General features: G+C 34.5%; 1 protein-coding gene across 1 annotated transcript; it reads left to right on the forward strand.

Annotated features, from left to right (window-relative positions):
- Positions 1-6,640: 6,640 nt before the first annotated feature.
- On the forward strand, positions 6,641-19,998 carry LOC114263141 (uncharacterized). Its single transcript, XM_082888085.1, has 8 exons — positions 6,641-7,169; positions 17,690-17,824; positions 18,075-18,257; positions 18,416-18,477; positions 18,618-18,775; positions 19,161-19,309; positions 19,429-19,572; positions 19,813-19,998. The coding sequence occupies exons 1-8, from the start codon at positions 6,816-6,818 to the stop codon at positions 19,996-19,998; spliced, it is 1,371 nt and encodes a 456-aa protein (XP_082744211.1). The 5' UTR covers positions 6,641-6,815.
- Positions 19,999-20,844: the final 846 nt, after the last annotated feature.

The following is a 20,844-nucleotide window of genomic DNA, read 5'->3' on the forward strand; positions in this document are numbered from 1 at the left end:
GTAACGGATGCCTGTGCAGTCGGCCTTCGTAAATGTGATGGGTTCAGTCCACTGTTTGGGGTGTTTGAAGGGGCGATCCAATGTCATGACTTCTTTATTGGAGCCTTGTCTGATTTTTCTGAGTTTGGCTCGTTTGGCCGAACGAGATAGATCTCTGCAGGCAAGCCCGCCAGCGATGACTCTGATCTCTCCGACCGGGGGGGCAGGATTGCTTTGTGCTCGGGGTTGTGATGGGGGCCGATCATTGTCTCACTTAGGTAGTGCCGGTTGTCGGGGAGGGATATGTTGGCGATGGCCCCCTAGCGGGTCGGTCCTTGGTCGCTGCTGGGGACGGGTTGCCGTGAACCGACTGAGGCAACCCTGGCGTATCAAATCCTCTACCTGGTCTTTAAGGTTAACACATTCCTCAGTGTTGTAGCCGTGGTCCCGATGGAAACGACAGTACTTGGATTGATCTTGCCGGTTAGAGGGAGACCATGATGGTTGGGGCCATTTCAGGTTATAATCTCATTGGATCTGGTTCAAGACTTGTTCCATGGGGGAATTCAGGGAGGTGTATCGCTCGAACCGACCGGGCGGTCGGGTAGGTGTCGGTCGGTCGGCTCGGGCTAGTTAGTCAGTATATTGAGAGGTTTATTATGTCTATTGGGAGGGTCTGGTTTCGGATTCCTTTCTTTTCTCCCTAGGGGTTGGATTTTTAGTTGTAGTATCTTGGCGGGCTGCCAAAGAGTCTTTGGCATTCATATATTTTTGGGCTTTGGAGAAGAGGGTAACCATGGTGGTTGGAGGATTTTTAGAAAGGGAGAAAAGGAAATCGGATGGTCGTAAACCGGCCATAAAGGCTATGAGGATGACCTTGTCGTCGTTTTTCGTCACCTGTAGGGCTTCGGTGTTGAAACGGGTGACAAAACTACGTAATGACTCCCTTTCCATCTAACGGATATTAAGCAGTTGAGTTGTTGGGTGCCACTGGCGCTGAGCACCAATGAAATGGCTCAGAAAGGAATCACTTAGATGTTGAAAAGTGGAGACAGAGTCTGGTGGCAGCTGACTGAATCATAGTCGAGCCGACCCCTTAAGCGTCATAGGGAAAGCACAACACATGATCTCGTCAGGAAAAGCATGGAGGATCATGAGGGTCCTATAAGTGTCCAAATGGTCAACCGGATCCATTGTGCCGTCGAATGAGTTGATCAAGGGCATTTTGAACTTGGGGGGTAAGGGTTTGTTTTTGATAGAGGAGACAAACGGGGAGTTGGCTGTTGTGAAGGGTTTATTCCGTATGTTCTGCATGACTTTTTGAACCTAGAGTTTCATGGTTTGGAGTTTCTACATCCCAAATAGAAACATTGTCACCTCCAGAGTGCAGTGGGGGTTGAACACTACTAGCCTCTTCTTCAGGAGCAGGTATTTGAATTGACAAATGTAAACCCCGAGGTGGCGGGTTCATGTCTTGAGGTGGGGCTTACAGACCCTCTAAGTTGGAGAGGTGGGCTTGTTGGAAAGGATAGCTCGGGATTCGTTCTCGATTGGGAGGGATATCTTGTAGTGGTGGAGGAGGTATATGGAGGTTTCGCTAGAGCAAGGCATTGATCAAGGCCTGGTTTTGCTCTGCCAAGCAGTTGATACTGTTGGTGAGTTCTATGAAGTACTGGGGTGGATTGTTTGGGTTGAGAGGGTCAGCTTGGGGGTCGACGACGTTGTGTTGAAAAGCCATGGATCTCGTTTGTGACCATCCACCTTGATGGTCGGTGATGAGGAATTATCGAGAACGGGTCTCCGGCAACAATGAGCACAACTGTTACCCAATGTGGCGTTCCCACAGACGGCGCCAACAAATGATACTGCTGATCCCTAGAGGGTGAGTCAGGTAAGCCCGTGGTGCCTGCACCGTTCACCAGTCACTGAGCTCACTAGAATACCTGCAAAAATGTCCAACGGGGAACGAGAGTCCCCCAACGGACCCTCCGACGATCGAGTTAGAAGAGAGAGGGATTGATGGTGTGTAGAGAGAGAGAATGAGAATAGGGAACTTAACTTTTTTATGTGTCTTAGAAGCATCCTTATATCCTTTGTTCATCATTTCCTTATCCACTCCGGCCTGTCATGTTGGCCGAAAGTCTATGTTCTAACTTGCCTTGTTCACGGTGAGGTTGGCCGTTCTGATGTGAAGGGGTTATCGCATTTAATGCTGCAAGAGCCTCATTAATGGTTGATGTGTTGTGTAATAACTCTGCAGGATCTTTGTCTGCTTACGTGCTGGTTCTCTTCTTAACGAGTGTTTAGATGCCATTGGTTCCGGGTGCAGCGTTGGGTTTTCAATGGTGTTGGGCTTTAGTGCTTGAATCGTAAATTAGGCTCTAAATGGTGGGCCAAAAACTTCTATGGACCTACCGATGTCAAATACGATCATAAATAACATTCCACAAATTTTATTAATCAATATTATAGAATATCATACGCCTAAATTCTAAAATTACTCTGGTTTATAATTGGAAAGAAACTCAACTGTCCGAGTCCAGATCCCCTCCTTGAGCCCCTCCTTCATTCCCTCCTTGCAGGGGCCTTCGGGTCCACTTTGAGGCCCAGTTTTGATAATCCGAACCGTTCATATTTTTAGATTTATTCAGTATATTATACCTGTAAAAAATCAAGTTGATCGGATATCAGAAAGTATGCGTTCAGAAAATTGGGACTACAAACTATTTTTTAATAAACAGTTTTCCGAACACATACTTTATGATATTCGATCAACTTGATTTTTTACAGGTATGATATACTGAATAAATCTAAAAATATGAACGGTTCGGATTATCAAAACTGAGCCTCAAAGTGGACCCGAAGGCCCCTACAAGGAGGGAATGAAGGAGGGGCCTCAAGGGGAGGATCCCAATTCCAACTATCCACTCATGTTCTCCGAACCAACCAGTATCACTTGTCGTTTCTCATTAATCGGCTGCAGAACAAAAATAGCCAGTCAGGATCTTGGTGTTTATGCACGACACACACACACATACACATACAGAGAGAGAGAGAGAGAGAGAGAGAGACTTGAGCAAGTTGAGACTGAGTTTCTTATCCATCATAGCTTGCATGATGGCTTTCTTCAGTTAAGGTAAGTAAAATTTAAAAAAATTAATTATTGATTAATACTAAAGTTCATCATTTTATATTTGAATATTCATAAAGTTTATTATTAATCCGTAAATATTTTTTTAAATATATACTAACATGTAATTTTCTTTATAATGTAAGTTGTGACTATATTGATATAATATTTTTTCTTGAGATTAATTGTAAATTCAAATGTGTTTATGGATTTTTCTTCGACTATTTTAGACATTTTTTCATGATTTATTTATTATTTAGGAATTTTTGTGTAATTTCTCTCTCTCTCTCTCTCTCTCTCTCTCTCTCTCTCTCAACATATATATAGGTTTTGTTTGGCTAAGATTTTAAAGCTAACTTATTAACCCTTTTTTGTTAAAAAAAAGTCATAATTTATTTGATAATTTTACTTTTACTGGTATAAAAATTTCACTTTAACCACTTCTAAAAATATATATATATATATATATACTAAACAAATTATTTTTTTAAGACATTATTTTTAAATAAATTTATTTACAAGAAATTATTGCAATAATAAAAAAAATAGAATTTGATTCTAATAATAAAATAAATTAATTTTATTAATTTAAACTGTAAATTTTTTATTTAGTTTCAATATAAATAATTTATCTATTTTAGTTAATCAATAGAAAAATATATGTTTTAATTATTAAACTTAATAAAAAAATATTTTAGACATTTTATGTATATTTACATTGAGTTTTATAATTAAAATATTATTTTTGTGTCAATTTATATTGAAAATAAATTAATAAATTTAAATTTAAATTAATAAAATTTAAAATTTATTTAGTTACAAAGATTAAGTTATATATATATTTTTAATTTTAATTATTTTTAGGATAAATTACACTGACACCCCCAGAGAAATCTCCCCTCACATTTGACAAATTACATTTTCCTCCTTGAGGTTTGTAATTTCATTGCAAATTGTCCCTAAATTGCTAATATCATCTCATAAAATTTTCTAAATGATTATCTTGCCATTTTCTCTACCATTTCTTTTTTCCTGTCATTTTGATTACATTCTATAACTTTTCATCATTAAATTATACCTGAACATATTCTTATTGAGTGATGATATACAAACGTAAATTTTATATAAAATTTTCAAACACAATGATATAATTTAGTGGTGACCTTTCACTTTAAAACAAAACACCCATAAACATGATTCACAACATTTTTATGATTTTTTTATACATTTTTATATATCAATAGAATTTTTTTTTTTATATTTCCACTATTATATCTAGATTAGATCAATTTAATCTAGATATATTTAAAAGTATAAAATTTGTACAAAAAATTATAAAAAAAAAATCCATTGAATACAACAAAATAAGATAATGTATTGAAATTTTGTAATTTTATATTTTTTTTGTATTTGATAATTTTTTTTTTTTTTTTTACAAAATATTATACTTCTTAAGTATATCTAGATTAGGTGTATTTAACAAAAAAAAAAAAAAATACTTAAAATATTAAAAAAAATTTAGTCAAAATAAAAAAAAAAAACCAAAAATAAGTTTTTAAAAAAAATTTTTAATTTTTTGTGTGAGTTAAACCAAAGAAGATGATTGTTATTTCTCTTGAAATGACATGAATAAAATATCTGTATTATTTTATTATTTTATATATATAAAAGCTAAGGGACAAATATGTTATTTTAATCTGACGGAAGGGTAAGTGTAATTTTTCAAATGTGAGAAAGGGATCCGTATTAAATTGAAATCTCAAAGAATGTCAGTGTAATTTATCCTATTTTTTAATAAAGAATCTACCTTTTTACTTAACTCCCAAACATACCTTAGACGATCTCCAATGCTTACTTCTTTTTAAAAAAAAAAAAAAAAAAAATCAAATTTGAATAAATTTATTATTTGATATTGAGTATTCCAATAAAAAAATTTCATTTTTTTATCAAATCACTGGTCGACTAGGAGGATGTCTGGTCAGTTGATTGGTTAGTGTAAATTTACTAGAAGTCTGAAACAAGGAAGAACAATCGGACAATCGGCTGGTCGTTCGGTATATGGTTCCAATGACTATCTACAGTAATTTGATGAAATGTTCTAAACATTCTTAATTTAATGAAAAACTAAAAAAAATTCTCAATTTAATATTGGATTAATATTAACGTTGGAGTATCAAAACAAAATTTCTTTCATCAAATTTTAATTTGATAGAAGAAAAGGATAAAACATTCGATATGCTCATATAAGACAATCTCCAACTTTTTACCCATTGTTTCATCAAATTTAAATTTGATGAAAAAGACCTATTTTGTTACTCTAATCATTTCATCAGATCAGTATCAAATTGAGAATATGTTAAATCTTTCACTAAATTGAGAATGATTGGGAACTTTCATCAATTCACTGTTCATAACAGTTATATTTCTATCACCGGATGACTGCTCAAATATCTAGCCGATTGACCCCCAAATAACTACTTTCTTGTAAAAATTTATAAGAAAATTATACTAGCTGATCGTTCACACGATCAACTAGAATTTTGATAAAAGTTCAAAATCTAATGGAGCATGTAATATAAGATGTAATTTTCACTCATATTTTATTTTATTTTTTTAAAAAGGCAACGTTGAATAATATGGGAAATTTTATTTCCGCACACCTTATTAGCTTAGGGCACACACTTAATGAAATTTTAATTTAATGATAATTATGTCCTAAATAAAAATGACCATAATAGACATCCAGTAACCCCTATAATATTATGTAGAAAAATTCTTTGCACACATCTTCTAAGAACAAAAAAAAAAAATCTCAATATACACCTTTTGAGTTAAAAAAAAATAAACCCTAGTTTTTTCATTATTTGCTTTACTCTCTAAGTTTCAGTAAACCAGTCCCAAAACATGTTATTTTTTTTTGGATATCAACTGCCGAAATTATTAATTTTATTCAAAAATCAAGTTCCGAATTTGGATTTGGAACTCAACTTTCGTATTTAAGAATTTATTTCAGAAACCAAGTTCTGAATTTTTTTACATGTTTCGGAAGTTAAAATTCGAATAAACCTTTTTTATTCGGATAACCAGTGCCGAATAAGCAAAATCGAATTGTTTCCAGAAAAAAAACGAGTATGAAAAATAAGAGATAGATGAGTTTTATGTCTTCAATAGAGTTTGATACAAAACAATATTGTTTCAAGATCTATGTTGATACTGGTCAATATTAATTAATGACTTTTTCGATGTTGACTAAATTATTGATTGAAGGAATCAGTTTAATGATATAACTAAAAATCAAAGGAGGTAGCAGTATAATCTGAAGATTCATAGAGTGATTTGCTAAAGGATTTTTGTGAAAGATGTGTTTTCAAGGTGGTGTAATAAAAAATGTCCCTACACCACTAATTCTCTGTAGAATAAATGATTTCAGTGTTATGTGTGCAAAAATATTAATTTAAAGTATAATTAGAACATATAAGATGCGGAATGAGAACAAAAATATAAAATCAATTTCATAAAATTCTGCATTAAAAATTTATGTACTGACAGATAAAAGAGAGTGGAAAATAATACCCCCATTGCAATTCATCAGTTGCATCTTTTCGTTTCCTTATCCCCACCTTCGTTCCCCTGTTTTCTCACAAATCTGTGTACACTCCAATCCCCAACTCTCTCCATCAATCTCAGTCATGCCCTAAACCCTAAAATGGCTCGACATTGCCACACCACCGAGCTTGGCTCCACAGCCTGCGACGACCTCACCGAACTGGGTTCGGTCAAGGAAGGCTGGCTCTCCGACAGCCTTCACATCCTCACCGCCGTCGAGACCCACTCTCTCGCCCTCGCCAACCGCTCTCTCATCCTCATCCTCGACTTGTCCCATGGCACCGACCCGGCTAGTCTCCGGGTCAAGATCCGGCCCACATTGTCGTCGATCGAGGCCGAGTACGTGTCTGCGATTGAGTGGTTGGTGTTTGATGCTTTTCGAGTGATTGCTCTCGGGACCTCATGTGGGTTTTTGTTGATTTACTCTCTTCAAGGCGATCTAATTCATAAGCACGTTGATAAAATCATCACCTTTGATTATAAAATGTAGAAAAGTAGTGAAATTCATTGTGGGATGTGAATGGAATTGTTAATTGTGTAATTTTAAGTGTTGTTATTGGGTTTGATGGTTTTCTGGGAATTGGGTTAGAAAGATGATGGAGAAAAGGAAAGAAATTGGAATTTAGAGATACATAGTTTAGGATACTAGTTGGGTGTGAAAATTTGTGGGGAAACAAGAAAGAAATTTGAGATTCTGAAATATCAGATTCGTTCTCAGATAGTGTGATTTTCTGTTTTGTCTTGTGGAAAAAACTTTAGTAAATTAAAGGAATTACAAACTTGCATCGAAATTTGGTGTGGTTTTTTTGGATCATCTTTGGTTTGAGAGTGATATGATGTTTTCGATATTGGGACCAAAACTTTCATAGAACCAAATTGGATGTTCGCAATTGCTGGCTTTACTTTTGAAGTTTTGAAAAACTTTAAGATATCGTACGCCAAGCAAATTAGTTAATCTATGTCCACTGACAATGAATCCTTCTTTGAATTGTTTAAATGTTAGGTCGTTTCCCTCAAGTGACGCATTACGCCTGCTCCGAGTGTTTCGAAAAGTGAGTAAGGGGCGTCGTATCGATGCCTGGGTGCGGTGAAAAATGGGCAAAGGTTCCTGCGTTTTTCTGGACGAGCGCTGGTAAAGAAGGTAATCCAAGATTACAGGTTTAGGGTAGTTACTTGGAATATAGGAACTTTAACTGGTAAGATGATAGAATTGGTAGATGTTATGATTAGGAGAAGAGTTAGTATAGCTTGCGTACAAAAAAGTAAGTAGACGGGTGAGAAAGTTAGGGAAATTGAAGATTCTGGTTTTAAACTATATTATAGTGGTAAGAATAGACGTAGGAATGTGATAGGAATCATAATTGCCAAGGGTCTTGTGGAGAATGTAGTGGCGGTCATTAAGAAAGGAGATAGTATTATGTTAGTTAAACTAGTCATTGGAGGGAATATAGTGAACGTCATTAGTGCATCCGCCCCTCAAGTAGGATTAGATGATCAGACTAAAAGGGATTTTTTGGAGCAAATGGAGGAGATCTTACAGGAGATACCCGTAGGAGAGAACTTGGTTATCGGCGAAGATTTTAATAGCCATGTAGGAATAGATAAACTAGGCTATGAAAGGGTGCATGGTGGATACGGTTTTAGTGACAGAAATGAGGCTGGAGAGAGTATCTTAGATTTTGCGTCAGCTTCTGACCTGGTGATGGCCAATGCTATATATAAGAAGAGAGAAAAGTATTTGATAACCTTTAAGAGTGGGTCAGTTAAGAGCCAAATAGATTACTTCTTAGTGAGAAAAGTGGACCGCCTAAAATGCAATGATTGTAAGGTGATTCCTGAAGAGAGCCTGGTCTCTCAACATAGGATGGTGGACATTGTAAGACTAGATGGTGGGATCTAAAAGGGGATAAACTAGAAATATTTAAGAATAGAATGGATAAGGAAAGTTGCTGGGACTTGGAAGATGATACTATCACTCTGTAGAACTCGATGGCCAATTGTATGAGGAGAATCTCAAGGGAAGTGCTTGGAGAGTCGAAAGGGACGGGACCCAGCTCTAGGGAAACTTGGTGGTGGAGGCAAAATGTTCAAGTGGTAGTTAAGATAAAAAAAAAGAGTGCTTTAAAAAGTGACAAAATGATAGAACTGAGGAAAACCTGAAGAGCTATAGATTGGCTAATAAAGAGATCAAAAAAATAGTAAGAGAGGCTAAGTTGAAAACTTATGATGATCTATACACTAGACTAGATAGTAAGGAGAGAGAGAAGAGGGTATACAAACTTGCCAAGATACAGGAGCGGAAAATAAGAAATTTTAATTAAGTTAAGTGCATCAAGAGTGAGGATTCTAAGGTATTGGTGAAAGATGAAGAGATAAGGAAAGATGGAAGAACTATTTTAAGAAACTATTAAATGAGGAACATAGAGGTATAACAATAGAGGAAGAAATATCCGGTAATATGATAAACCAAGACTATAGGTTCTATCGCAGGATTAGGAACTTTGAAGTGGAGATTGCACTTAAGAAGATGAAATCAAATAAGACTTTAGGACCCGATGGTATCCCTATTGAAGCTTGGAAGTGTTTGGGTAAAAAGGGGGTTGTTGGTTGATTAGGTTGTTTAGCAAAACTTTGTTGACTAAGAACATGCCAGATGAGTGGAGGAAGAATATTTTAGTACCAATCTATAAGAATAAAAGAGATGTCTAGAATTGTAACAACTATAGATCAATCAAGCTAATGTGTCATATAATGAAAGTGTGGGAGAGGATGATGGAACACCGATTGCGAGATATAACAGAGGTGTCAGAGAATCAATTTGGGTTTATGCTTGGCAGGTCAACAATGGAAGCGATTTATCCTTTGAGGAGAGTAATAGAAAAGTATAGAGAAAAGAAAAAAGATATTCATATGGTATTTATTGACCTTGAGAAAGCATATAATAGAGTGCCTTGAGATCAAGGTTTAAAAATGCGGTGTTACGTACCGGTATCGGCCATTACGTAACGGTTTCGGCGGTGGGCACCATGCGTTACCCCTAATTTTGCGGTGTGATTGAAATTCACAGGTGTATCGGCCGTTACGGCCGACGTAGCGGTCGTAACGGTGGCGTAACGGCCGTAACGGCCCGTTACACCCGTTACAGGGCTTTTTTCGCTGATTATTTTCAAAAAAAAAGACAAAAGAAAAGGCTGAAGATGTGGTACACACCTTTATTATAATTGAGTTTTTCTCTTTTATCTTTACAACACATGAACCACTTCAAGGTGAGATTCCATCACAAATTTTCAGATCTGAAATATGGATAAGAGAGAAATAGAGAGAGAGAAGAGAGAAGAGAGAAGAGGGAAAAGGGAGGAGATGAACCTGTGTTGAATCTTCAAGGTTGCCTCTGCTCTGTGTTGAAACCAGTGACTCTCTGGCTGCGCCTTTGTGTTGAAGACGAAGTAAGTGCTGCCTCTGATATATTTTCTTTTTTCTTTTTTTATTTTGTTTGTTCAGCTTCCTGGGGAAGGTACACAACATTTGTTGACCTTGGGAAGGTATATAATATTGCATTTGTTTTTTTTGTGTGTGGATCGTGGTCTCCAACTGGCAAATTTTATTTTATTTTATTATTTTTTTTTAACAATGATTTTCGGGCTTTAAATTTTGTAAAGCTTACAAAATTTGTGTGATATATTTAGTAATTTTAATTTAAATATATATATATATATGGAGCTATGCATTTATTTTTAGTATTTTATATATAATAATTAGTGATTGATTTTTTTTTTATAATATCTAAAAATCATAACACCTATAATAATATTAATACATTTTATATATGTCAGTTTTTATTGAATTTTTTTTTTCTTGCAGGTTATTCAAAAAGATAACAAATACTCAAGTGATTGAAGCCCAAAAAACAACTATGTATGGATTTTTTTTCTTTATAATTTATTTTTTAATTTTTATATGATTACATTAGCATGTAAACTCTAAATGTATAAATAGTGGTTGCAATTTTTTTTATAATCATTTCATTTAATATTTATTATAAATATTTTTTATTTTGTTATTGTAATGTGTTGTGACAACAATGTTGAAGTCACTATTTTTTTTTTTAAATATCTTTTCAAAAGAAAAAAAAAATCAATACCTCAAAAAAAATTCTTTATAATTTATTTTTTAATTTTTATATGATTATATTAGCATGTAAATTTCAAATGTATAAATAGTGGTTGTATTTTTTTTTATAATCATTTCATTTGATATTTAATTATAAATATTTTTTATTTTGTTATTACAACACTGTAAAAGGCACAATTTTATTTTAAAAATATTTAAAAAAAAATCAATACCTCAAAAAAAAATTCTTCATAATTCATTTTTTTATTTTTATATGATTACATTAGCATGTTAAATCGAAATGTATAAATAGTGGTTGCATTTTTTTATAACTATTTTATTTAGTATTTAAATTGAAATATTTTTTTTTAAAATTTTGTTATTGTAATGTGTTGTGACAACAATTTTGATGGCACAAATTTATTTATTTTTTTAAAAAATGTCTTTCTATAAAATAAAAAAATAAAAATAAAAACAATAGCTCAAACAATGCCATGAAAAATGTCTTTATTCCTAATTACATTAGCATGTAAAATCGAAATGTATATATAATGGTTGAATTTTTTTTTATAATCATTTCATTTAACATTTAATTATAAATATTTTTTTATTTTGTTATTGTAATGTGTTGTGATAACAATTTTTTTTTTAATGAAAAAATTTGTTGTGACAACAATTTTTATGGCAAAAATCTCTTTTTTTAAAAATATCTTTATAATTTATTTTTTAATTTTTATATGATTACATTGGCATGTAAAATCCAAATGTATAAATAGTGGTTGCATTTTTTTATAATTATTTTATTTAGTATTTAATTTTAAATATTTTTTTACAATCATTTCATTTAAAAATATTATTGCATTTTATAAATTTTTATAAATAATTTTAAATATTATTGCATTTTTTTTTACAATTATTTCATTTAATAAATGTAAATATTGTTTATTTAGTTAGTTCAAGTTTTGCTGAAAAATAATTTTGTAAACATTTAAAATAAATTAAAAAAATGTATCAATGATGCAGAATTCAAATTAAAAAATGCCATGACAAAAGGGTGCCAATGATGAACTCCCAAGTGATGATATTGGTTGGAAATTTGGAACTCAAGTTGAAGGTACTAGGCATCATATTATTTGCAAATTTTGTGGACATTACATTGAAGGTGGGATTACGCGTTTCAAACAACATTTAGCATATCAAACGGGACAAGTGCATTCTTGTCCTAATGTTAGTAGAGACGTGATGCAAGAAATGATGAAACATTTACAAAATAAGAAAATGAGTAAAGCAGACAAACAAAAGAGAAAAACTGAATTGGAAGCACATATTAGGGGAGATGATCTCTATGATGCAGATGAAGGGGGAGATTTTCTAGATCTTCGAGATGATGACTCTGACTCTGATCCAGAGATGACCAGGGCTAGACAAGCAAGTATTCGTTCACAACAACAATGGGAGGAAAGGAAACAATTTAGACGAGGTGTTGCAGGTCATGGATCACAATACGATGCAGGTGATAGTTTTGGTGGAGGGGGTAGTGGTCAAAGAATGCCAAAAGGGTCAGGTATTGCTAATGTTTTTCGTCAATCATAATCCGTGCGTGAAACTGGTGGGAGTGGACGTAATTGGATTAAGCCCAATGCTCCTGAAGCAAGGTTGAGGGCAATGGATGTAGAACTCCAAAAGAGCAACAGTACAAAGCAGCGAAAAATCTCTACAATGAATTTACATAAGTTAAAAGAGAGATTGAGACGGGCAGTGTCCAAGTTTATACTCTATAATCGTATTCCATTCAATGCAGTTGATTCAGAGTATACACAACCCATGCTTGATGTTGCTGCTGAAGTAGGGCCAGGAGTAAAGGGTCCTAATGCTTATGAAGTTTCTGAAGTATATTTGGGCATGGAGCATGATGAAATGAAAGAATGAATAGGATCATTCAAGGGAATTTGGGCAGAGAGAGGTGTGTCCATCATGTGTGATGGTTGGAGCAGTCTAACTCGGCAACACATCATCAACTTCTTAGCGTACTGCAATAGAGGTACTATATTTCACAAATCAATTGATGCCTCTAATATTATTAGTAGGACTGCTGAATATTATTTTGGGTTGTTAGATAAAGTTTTTGATGAAATTGGAGAACAATATGTTGTTCAAGTGGTAACTGATAATGAACCTGCATTGAAAGCTTCCAGTAAAATGTTAATGAGAAAAAGGAAACATTTATATTGGACAGCTTATTCAGCACATTGTATCGATCTCATGCTAAAACACATAGCCAATAAGAAAAGTGTAGCAAAGGTGCTTGAAGATGGTAAAACCATCACCAATTTCATTTATAATAGTGGATGGGTGTTGGATTTAATGAGAAAATTCACTGGAGATAGAGAATTGATTCGACCTTCCACCAATCGATTTGCTACAAATTTTATTGCCATTGAGAGTATTGTTAGATATAAACAATACTTGAGAGCTATGTTTAATAGTGATGAGTGGAAGAATTCTAGATGGGGGAAGGCAAAGACTGGGCAGCCTTACAATGTGAAAAAAATTATTTTGGAAAAGGAGTTTTGGCAGAAAGCAACAGAGCTTTGTAAAGTTCATCAGCCCCTAGTCAGAGCATTGAGGTTCGTTGATGGGGATGAGAAGCCAATAATGGGTTTCATATATGAAGCTATAGATAGAGCAAAGTTGGCAATTAAAAGAGATTGTCGCTACTACACCGAGTATTGAAAAATTATTGATACTCGATGGTCTTTTTAGTTACATCAAGATTTAAATACGGCTGGTAAGTGTTACGATTTTAATTATTAAATGTATATTTATTTACAGTTATTAATTGTCTTCTTATTTTTGAAGGATATTTTTAAATCCTCAATTCCAATATGGTGTCACCTCATCTAATGAAATGATAAGAGAAGTGATGGATGGACTTAAAAAAGTAATTACCAGACTGGAGCCTAATATGGATGCTCAAGTGAAAGCAACAAATCAAGTACGTACCAATTATTTAAATTTTAATAGTAATAATCTACTTTTGCAAATGTTACTTGTAATGATTGTCCAAATTGTAGTTGTTACTGTTTCGAGATAAACAGGAAACTTTTGGTACTCCTTGAGCACAAAGAGCATGGAAACAATCAAATCCAGGTTTTATTTTCAAAATTACAAATTTAAAATATATAAATACTTAAATAATTTTTTATCATATTTTGACTTATGTCTAATGTAATGTAATTTTGTGCGGCTGGGTGGTGGATTATTCATGGCAGTTGTGCTCCTGAACTTCAAAAAAATAGCTGTGAAAGTATTAAGTCAAACCACCACATCATCTCACTGTGAACGTAATTGGAGTAATTTTAGTCTCATCCATACGAAGACGAGGAATAGATTGAAATATAAGAAAATTCAAAGATTAGTCTTCATCACCTACAACATGAGATTAAAATTGAGACACGTTAGAAGAAGCAACCAAGAGGAGATTGATAGGAGTTTTAATCCTATTAACTTGGATTACATATTTGAAGAAGATGATCCAATAAGTCCATGGATAGAAGAAATGGAAAATCCTTTACTAGATGGTGTGGATAATTCTGAATGGCTAGATTTGGTCTCCGATGATGATGGTGGTGGTGGCAACAACAGCAATGGCGATGGCGGCGATGGAAATGATGGCGGTGGCACCCATAGATATCAAACTCAACGCGCTTCTCAAAGCTCAACTCTTACTCCAACTCAAAGTGATAATAATGGTGGTTTAACACCATCTGATGGAGGAGGTGATGATGGTGATGGTGAAGGCACTTCTCACGGTGACGGTGGTGGTGGTGGTGGCGGCGGCGGCGACAATGGTGGTGATGGCGGTGATGGTACTAGTTTTGGTGCAGGAAGTGAAGATTTTATTGGAGGATTTGGATTATGTGATGTTGGGGAACATTATGATATTGGAGAACCTGTTGCACCTTTACCCCAACTACCTAGGAGGTTTCGTGGTAGTGATACATGTAGGGATGAAAGAAGAATAAGAAATAGAGAACAATAGCTTGATTCATCTGATAGTAGCCATAGTTATCCATATCACCCTTACCCATTCTATAGCAGTGATAGCCAAAGCTATCCTTACCCACCTCAACAAAATTATTCTTGGCCCCCTCAACAACATGGTCCTCTAGGATACGGTTTGCCAAATTATCAACAAGCCCAACAAGAGTATGTTGATCCTTTTCAGCCAAGGTATCCATTTTCTCTCCCAATGCACAAAACAGAAAGAGATGATATGATGAGCACATTTACTTATATATTTCCTACTGGATGGGGTGAAGGTAGTAGCAATCAAACTCAACAATCTGATTCCCAAGATGCACCACGTCACTCATTTTGGTGGGGTGAAGGTAGCAGCAACAATCAAGCTCAACAATCTGAATCTAAACATGCACCACGTCACTCATTTTGGTGGTGACATTATGTAATTTTAGTAGTAACATTATGTAAAATGTACTCTCTGTTATTTGTGATTTATGCTATGATGTTATGTACTTTGTTAGATTCTTCCATTAAGGATGTATACTTTTTTAAAACTATTTGAGTTAAAATGTACATATACTTCCACAAGTATAATAATTAAAAATAATTTTATACATCTAAGTCCAATAAAAGAAAATTTTGCCACAAGTGTAATATGGATTCATGACATATAAAGTCATTAATTATTGAAATAAAATGTAAAAAAATTCATTTTCTAGTGATTTAAAAATATGAAATATATTAGATCATACTTAAAAATTATGAAAAATTTATCAAAATTTATTTTAAAACCCAATAAATATGATTCTAAAAAAAAATATGCGTATCGGTAAGTTTTTTGCAAATTGTGCGAAAAATAAAAAAATTCACAATTCCGGTAATCGTAACCGTTACGCTGCGGCCTTTACACCCCACAACCGCAACCGCAACCGCGCCACCGCCACCGTTACGGCGACCGCAACCGCTTTTCAGAACCTTGCTTGAGATATAATATGGTGGGTGTTAGAAAAGATAGGGGTGACAAAAGGTTACATTGATGTTATTAGGGACACATATGAAGGGGTGGTGACCACTATTAGATCGCTTGTTGGGGAGACAAATGAATTTACTATCACTGTAGGGTCACACCAAGGGTTTACCTTAAGTTCTTATCTTTTTGCTTTAGTTATGGATGAGTTGACGAGAAATATTCAAGATGACGTGGTATGGTGTATACTTTTTGCAGACGATATCGTGCTAGTGGATGAAACTGGAGAAGGAGTTAATACAAAGTTGGAGATTTGGAGAAAAACTCTTGAATCTAAAAGATTCCGGATAAGCAAAACTAAGACAAAGTACATGGAGTGTAAATTTAGTAGCAGAAACAATGAAAGCAGAGGAGAAGTGAAGATTGAGAACCAAGAACTGCCTAAGAGTGAACATTTTCGTTATTTAGGGTCAATTTTTACAACATCAGGGGAGATTGATGCGGATGTGGTCTATAGAATTAAGGCGGGATGGTGTAAGTAGAGAAGTGCTTCTGGGGTACTGTGCGATAAACGAATACCCACTAGACTACAAGGCAAGTTCTATAGAACGGCTATTAGACCAACGATGTTGTATGGGACGAAATGTTGGGCAAGACAAGACAGAATTAGGAATGAGTGTATTCGGAAATTGGTAGGAATAACACCGATAGAAGATAAGTTGAGAGAGAATCGATTGAGATGGTTTGGTCACATTCAACGAAGACCAACAGAGGCAGTAGTGAAGAAATGCGATACTGTAACGGTAGATGGGAGTGTTAGGGGACGGGGTAGGCCTAGATTAACGTTGGCTAGCGTTGTAAATAGAGATATGAATCTACTTAATTTGACTAACGAAATGGCCTTTGATAAGGCCGCGTGGATAAGAAGAATTCATGTAACCGACCCCATTTGATGAGACTTAAGGCTTGGTTTGGTTTAGTTTGGTTTATGTCTACTGACAATTTGATAATGAGGCGAATTCATGTTAATTAGTGTTTGTATGTGTAAGCACGATGGAGAAATCAGTCAATCATCTTCTTCTTATTTTTCATTGTAGGGTGGCAAGAGATATGTGGTTCTTATTTATCACAATATATATATATATATATACGAAGAAGAAAAAGAAAAAAAAAAAGAAAGAGATACGTCGTCCTTGATTTATTGTATGTTTGTCTTAGGGTGGGTATTTCGTAGGAATTTGATAGATTTCTTTCCATTATTTGAAGGGGTTTTAGAACGAGGAAGAGAAGGAAAAAGACTTGATTTTTTTTTGGGCATGCTTTTGAATTGACGTGGATCATTTGGGGAGAGGAAATCAAAAGACTTTTGATGGGTTGGAAGAACCTATTTTTAAGTTGAAAATTAGATATTTTTATTTTATTCTATATAGTTAGTCCTTTGGTAGAGTTGTACATCAATTTTTGGGCTTTGTAGCTTTTTTGAGTAAAGTTTCAATGTACAGAGGATGTTAGCCTTTTTGTTTATTTCTTCTATAGTGTTATATGGGTGGCACTCCCTTGGTGCTTTTTTTTATAATATCTTTACTTATCCAAAAAAACAAAATGTTGTTTTGAGGTTTGTAAGCAACTAATTAATGAATTGCATGTGTGTACTTAAGTGACTTTATAAGTTGGGATTAATATGCTATAAGTTGATTGAGTACTTGCTCATCTTATTTGTTTATGCTAGATATATTTTCTCCTTCTTCTTCTCAGCTGAAACGGGCAGTATGAATGGGATTTCTGTTTATGGATGCGGTTTTATGAGTCTTATCTTCTTTTTGTGCCAATGATACAAAGATTGCGGAACCTGTTAGTTAAATTTTTGCTGACAGATTGTATATCCTGCTCGAATTCTTCGTCTAAGAGTCCATTGCACCAAGAAAGATATCATGCAAGATACATCATCTGAGGAGATTTGTGTTGCAATGCCCAGTCTGATTGCTCATTTTGATGGATCTGAGATCCAGGTATTTGATATTCTCGGTTGCAAAGCGCTGAAAGTTTTGTATCAGCTATTGGCTAGCATTTTTGTGTCTGAATTGTGATGCTCTAAGATCTTAGTGAATCAGGTTACCATTTTTGGGATAATTTTTTTCTTAACATCAAAAAATTTTTGTGGTCAGGCTCTTTGCATTTACTTCACTTTTTAAGGGTTTAACATTTTGGGATCGTAAGTTCATTATGGACTAACATGTTTTTTTCTTTCTTGAAACGTAGAGCATGCTTCAGCGATGGTTTCAAGAAACAAGCTCTCAGTTCTGGGATGAAAAGACAGATGCAGATGATTCTGGGAGTTCCCATGGAAGACTGCCTTACCAGCTATGGAACGTTCACAAGTATGGGTCATGTGCTGATGCAGTAATAACTGGCGTAATGCCTACCCCACTGTTGGAACAGCAGGTGATAACATATGCTGCTCAATCTTAACAGATCTATATTTAAAGCATTAGTGACATGCTTTAATTCCAATAAAGACACTGTTAAATTGTTCAATGCCTTATGGAAGCTTTCTGAAGTTATTCTGGCATTTGAATTCAGCTGGTTTTATTGTTGGGCAGTCAAGTCAACGTTATTATTGTGCAGTTACCATTGGAGATGATGCTGCAATTTCAGCATTCAGGTTAGCATAGTGGGATTTCACATTATAAAAACCCACTCATTGTTTTCTGTAAAATGATTTTTGATTATCTTGTTAATGCATTTGTATAATCATTTTGATATTTTCCTGTGTGTTTCAATTTTTGTTTGATTCTACAAAAGACTATCAGAGGACTGCAGCAGGTCTTTGGTAGGAGCTATTCTGTCAAAAGTCGTGCCAGCAACATTTTCAACAATAGCCTCTTTTTCAAAAATGATATGGCGGAGTGAACAAAAATCAACCAAAAAGCGCGAAGCAAAGCCCCAACCATTTGCTCAAGGTGATAATGATTTCCTTCATGTTTGAACTTGTACTTTTATTATTTTTTTTTTTATTACTGTAATAAAAACTTTATGCAAGCTTTTGTGAATATATAAGATGGAAATAAATCACCTGAGCAGTATGGATTGAGAACTGGTTTTCTATCATGTATCAATTTTGAACATTTTGTGTGCTACACGCAAGGATGCAATTCGTGCATTCAGATATTCACCTTGAAAGATGAAAATTAAGTATGGGTGATACTAATTTTTGTAATTTATTATGAACTCATAGTTGTATTTTAAATGTCAGCATGTGACATGACAGTTTATGTATATCCCACTTATCAGTTTCTTTCTGCTGTCAACAAAAATTCTATGCTATGTTATTATGATTTTTGGCAGCTTCTCCTTTTACGTGTTTGAAGGATTACCCAAGGAAGGGTGAGAAGCTCACCTTATCACCTAGTGGTACATTGGCAGCAATAACGGATTCACTCAGCCGTATACTACTTTTGGACACCCAGGCACTCGTTGTGGTGCGATTATGGAAGGTTTTGTCTTTTCTCTTTTCTCTCAACAAGCGCTGAATTAAATGCCTTTTTTCTGACATCTTTTGGTAGTATTTCTTTTCCTCTGCTATCCCAGGAGTTTAGCTTCACTTTTTTCACAGGGATATCGTGAAACTAATTGCCTGTTTATGGAAATGCTAGTCAATAAAAATACAAGAACATCAAGTTCCGATTATTATGAACATGTGACGAGTGATTATTGCCTGTGCTTGGCCATTCATGCACCTCGAAAAGGGATTATTGAGGTACTATTTTCTTGCATTAGCAAATTAATTTTGATTTATGATCTCTAATTTGCAGTGTCAAAACTGGCAGGGAACTCTCTCATTGCATGTTCCACCGGAGCTACCACAATACAATTCAGCTATTAATGTTTGGAAGATTTGGCAGTCATTCTCAATGTCTTGGCAATTGAATTCAATTTTCAAAATTATTTCCATTAAAGGAGTGTGCTTCTCTTAGCAATTCAATTTTTCTCCATGCAGGTTTGGCAGATGAGGACTGGACCCCGACTTCTCGTCATTCCATGTACAAGAGGGAGCAAAATACTGCAACCCATCTACAGATTTGGGTCGTCATCCATGTCAGCTTCATCTGATGTTCCTTTGGAGGTTTTTTTGATGAATGGTGACTCTGGTCAATTCTCAGTTTTAAATCGATCTCTTAATTGAAATTATGTTCTTTTTTCTCTCCCATTAATTGAATTAGGTTAGAAGTCAATTTTTTTTTTTGTGACTATTTTTGAAAAAAAAACGTGTAAAAAAGTAGAGAGGTGATTTAATCTAAAAGACTCAAAAAGTCAAAAAATTGGTTTTTAATCTAGTTGACAAAATAGGTTGATGTATAATTTGCTAGAAATTTCTTAACCTATGCTATAAGGACGTATATTGACCAGACTTCTAAAAAAATGTTACTTTCTTTTTATGAAAGTAAAATGTTTTTCATTTAATAAATCAAATATTGATTAGTTATTTAATTAATAATTATTTAACAATATATATATATACAAAGATTGTTTTTTTTTTTTTTTTTTTTTGGGTTGTTTGCAATATGTTAAATTAGTTCAAAAGTCAAAATTTTATTGCCATTCTTTTTTACTTTTTGATTTTTTTTTGTAGCTTTTCTGTAAAATGGTCAAAATACTAATACTAAATATTTTAATTTTTTTCACTTTATATTTTTAATCAAAAATTTAAAAACTAGATATGCCACCTGATTGAGGGACAACCTCTTCACGTGCCCTGATTGCACACACTGATAGCAGGTAGGCGACTGCCCTCTCCCGTGACTCTGGCTCTGAGAAAGAGCCGTAGACAGTGCAGACTGTTACCCTCCTCCCTTCTGCGGCAAACTAAAGACTTGTGGCCCAACTGACCACACTGAAAGCAAGTGATCCCATTCTGACCACCTCTCCATGACCCAAATGTGTTCCCTAAGACTGCTGTGGGATGGAACTCCTCTGCCTCTTACTCTCTCGAATCTTCCCCTGAACCTCCTAACACCTTTGCCTAGAGCCT

This window comes from Camellia sinensis, chromosome 9, assembly GCF_055761805.1.
Source record: "Camellia sinensis isolate YWXY chromosome 9, ASM5576180v1, whole genome shotgun sequence".
NCBI lineage: Eukaryota > Viridiplantae > Streptophyta > Magnoliopsida > Ericales > Theaceae > Camellia > Camellia sinensis.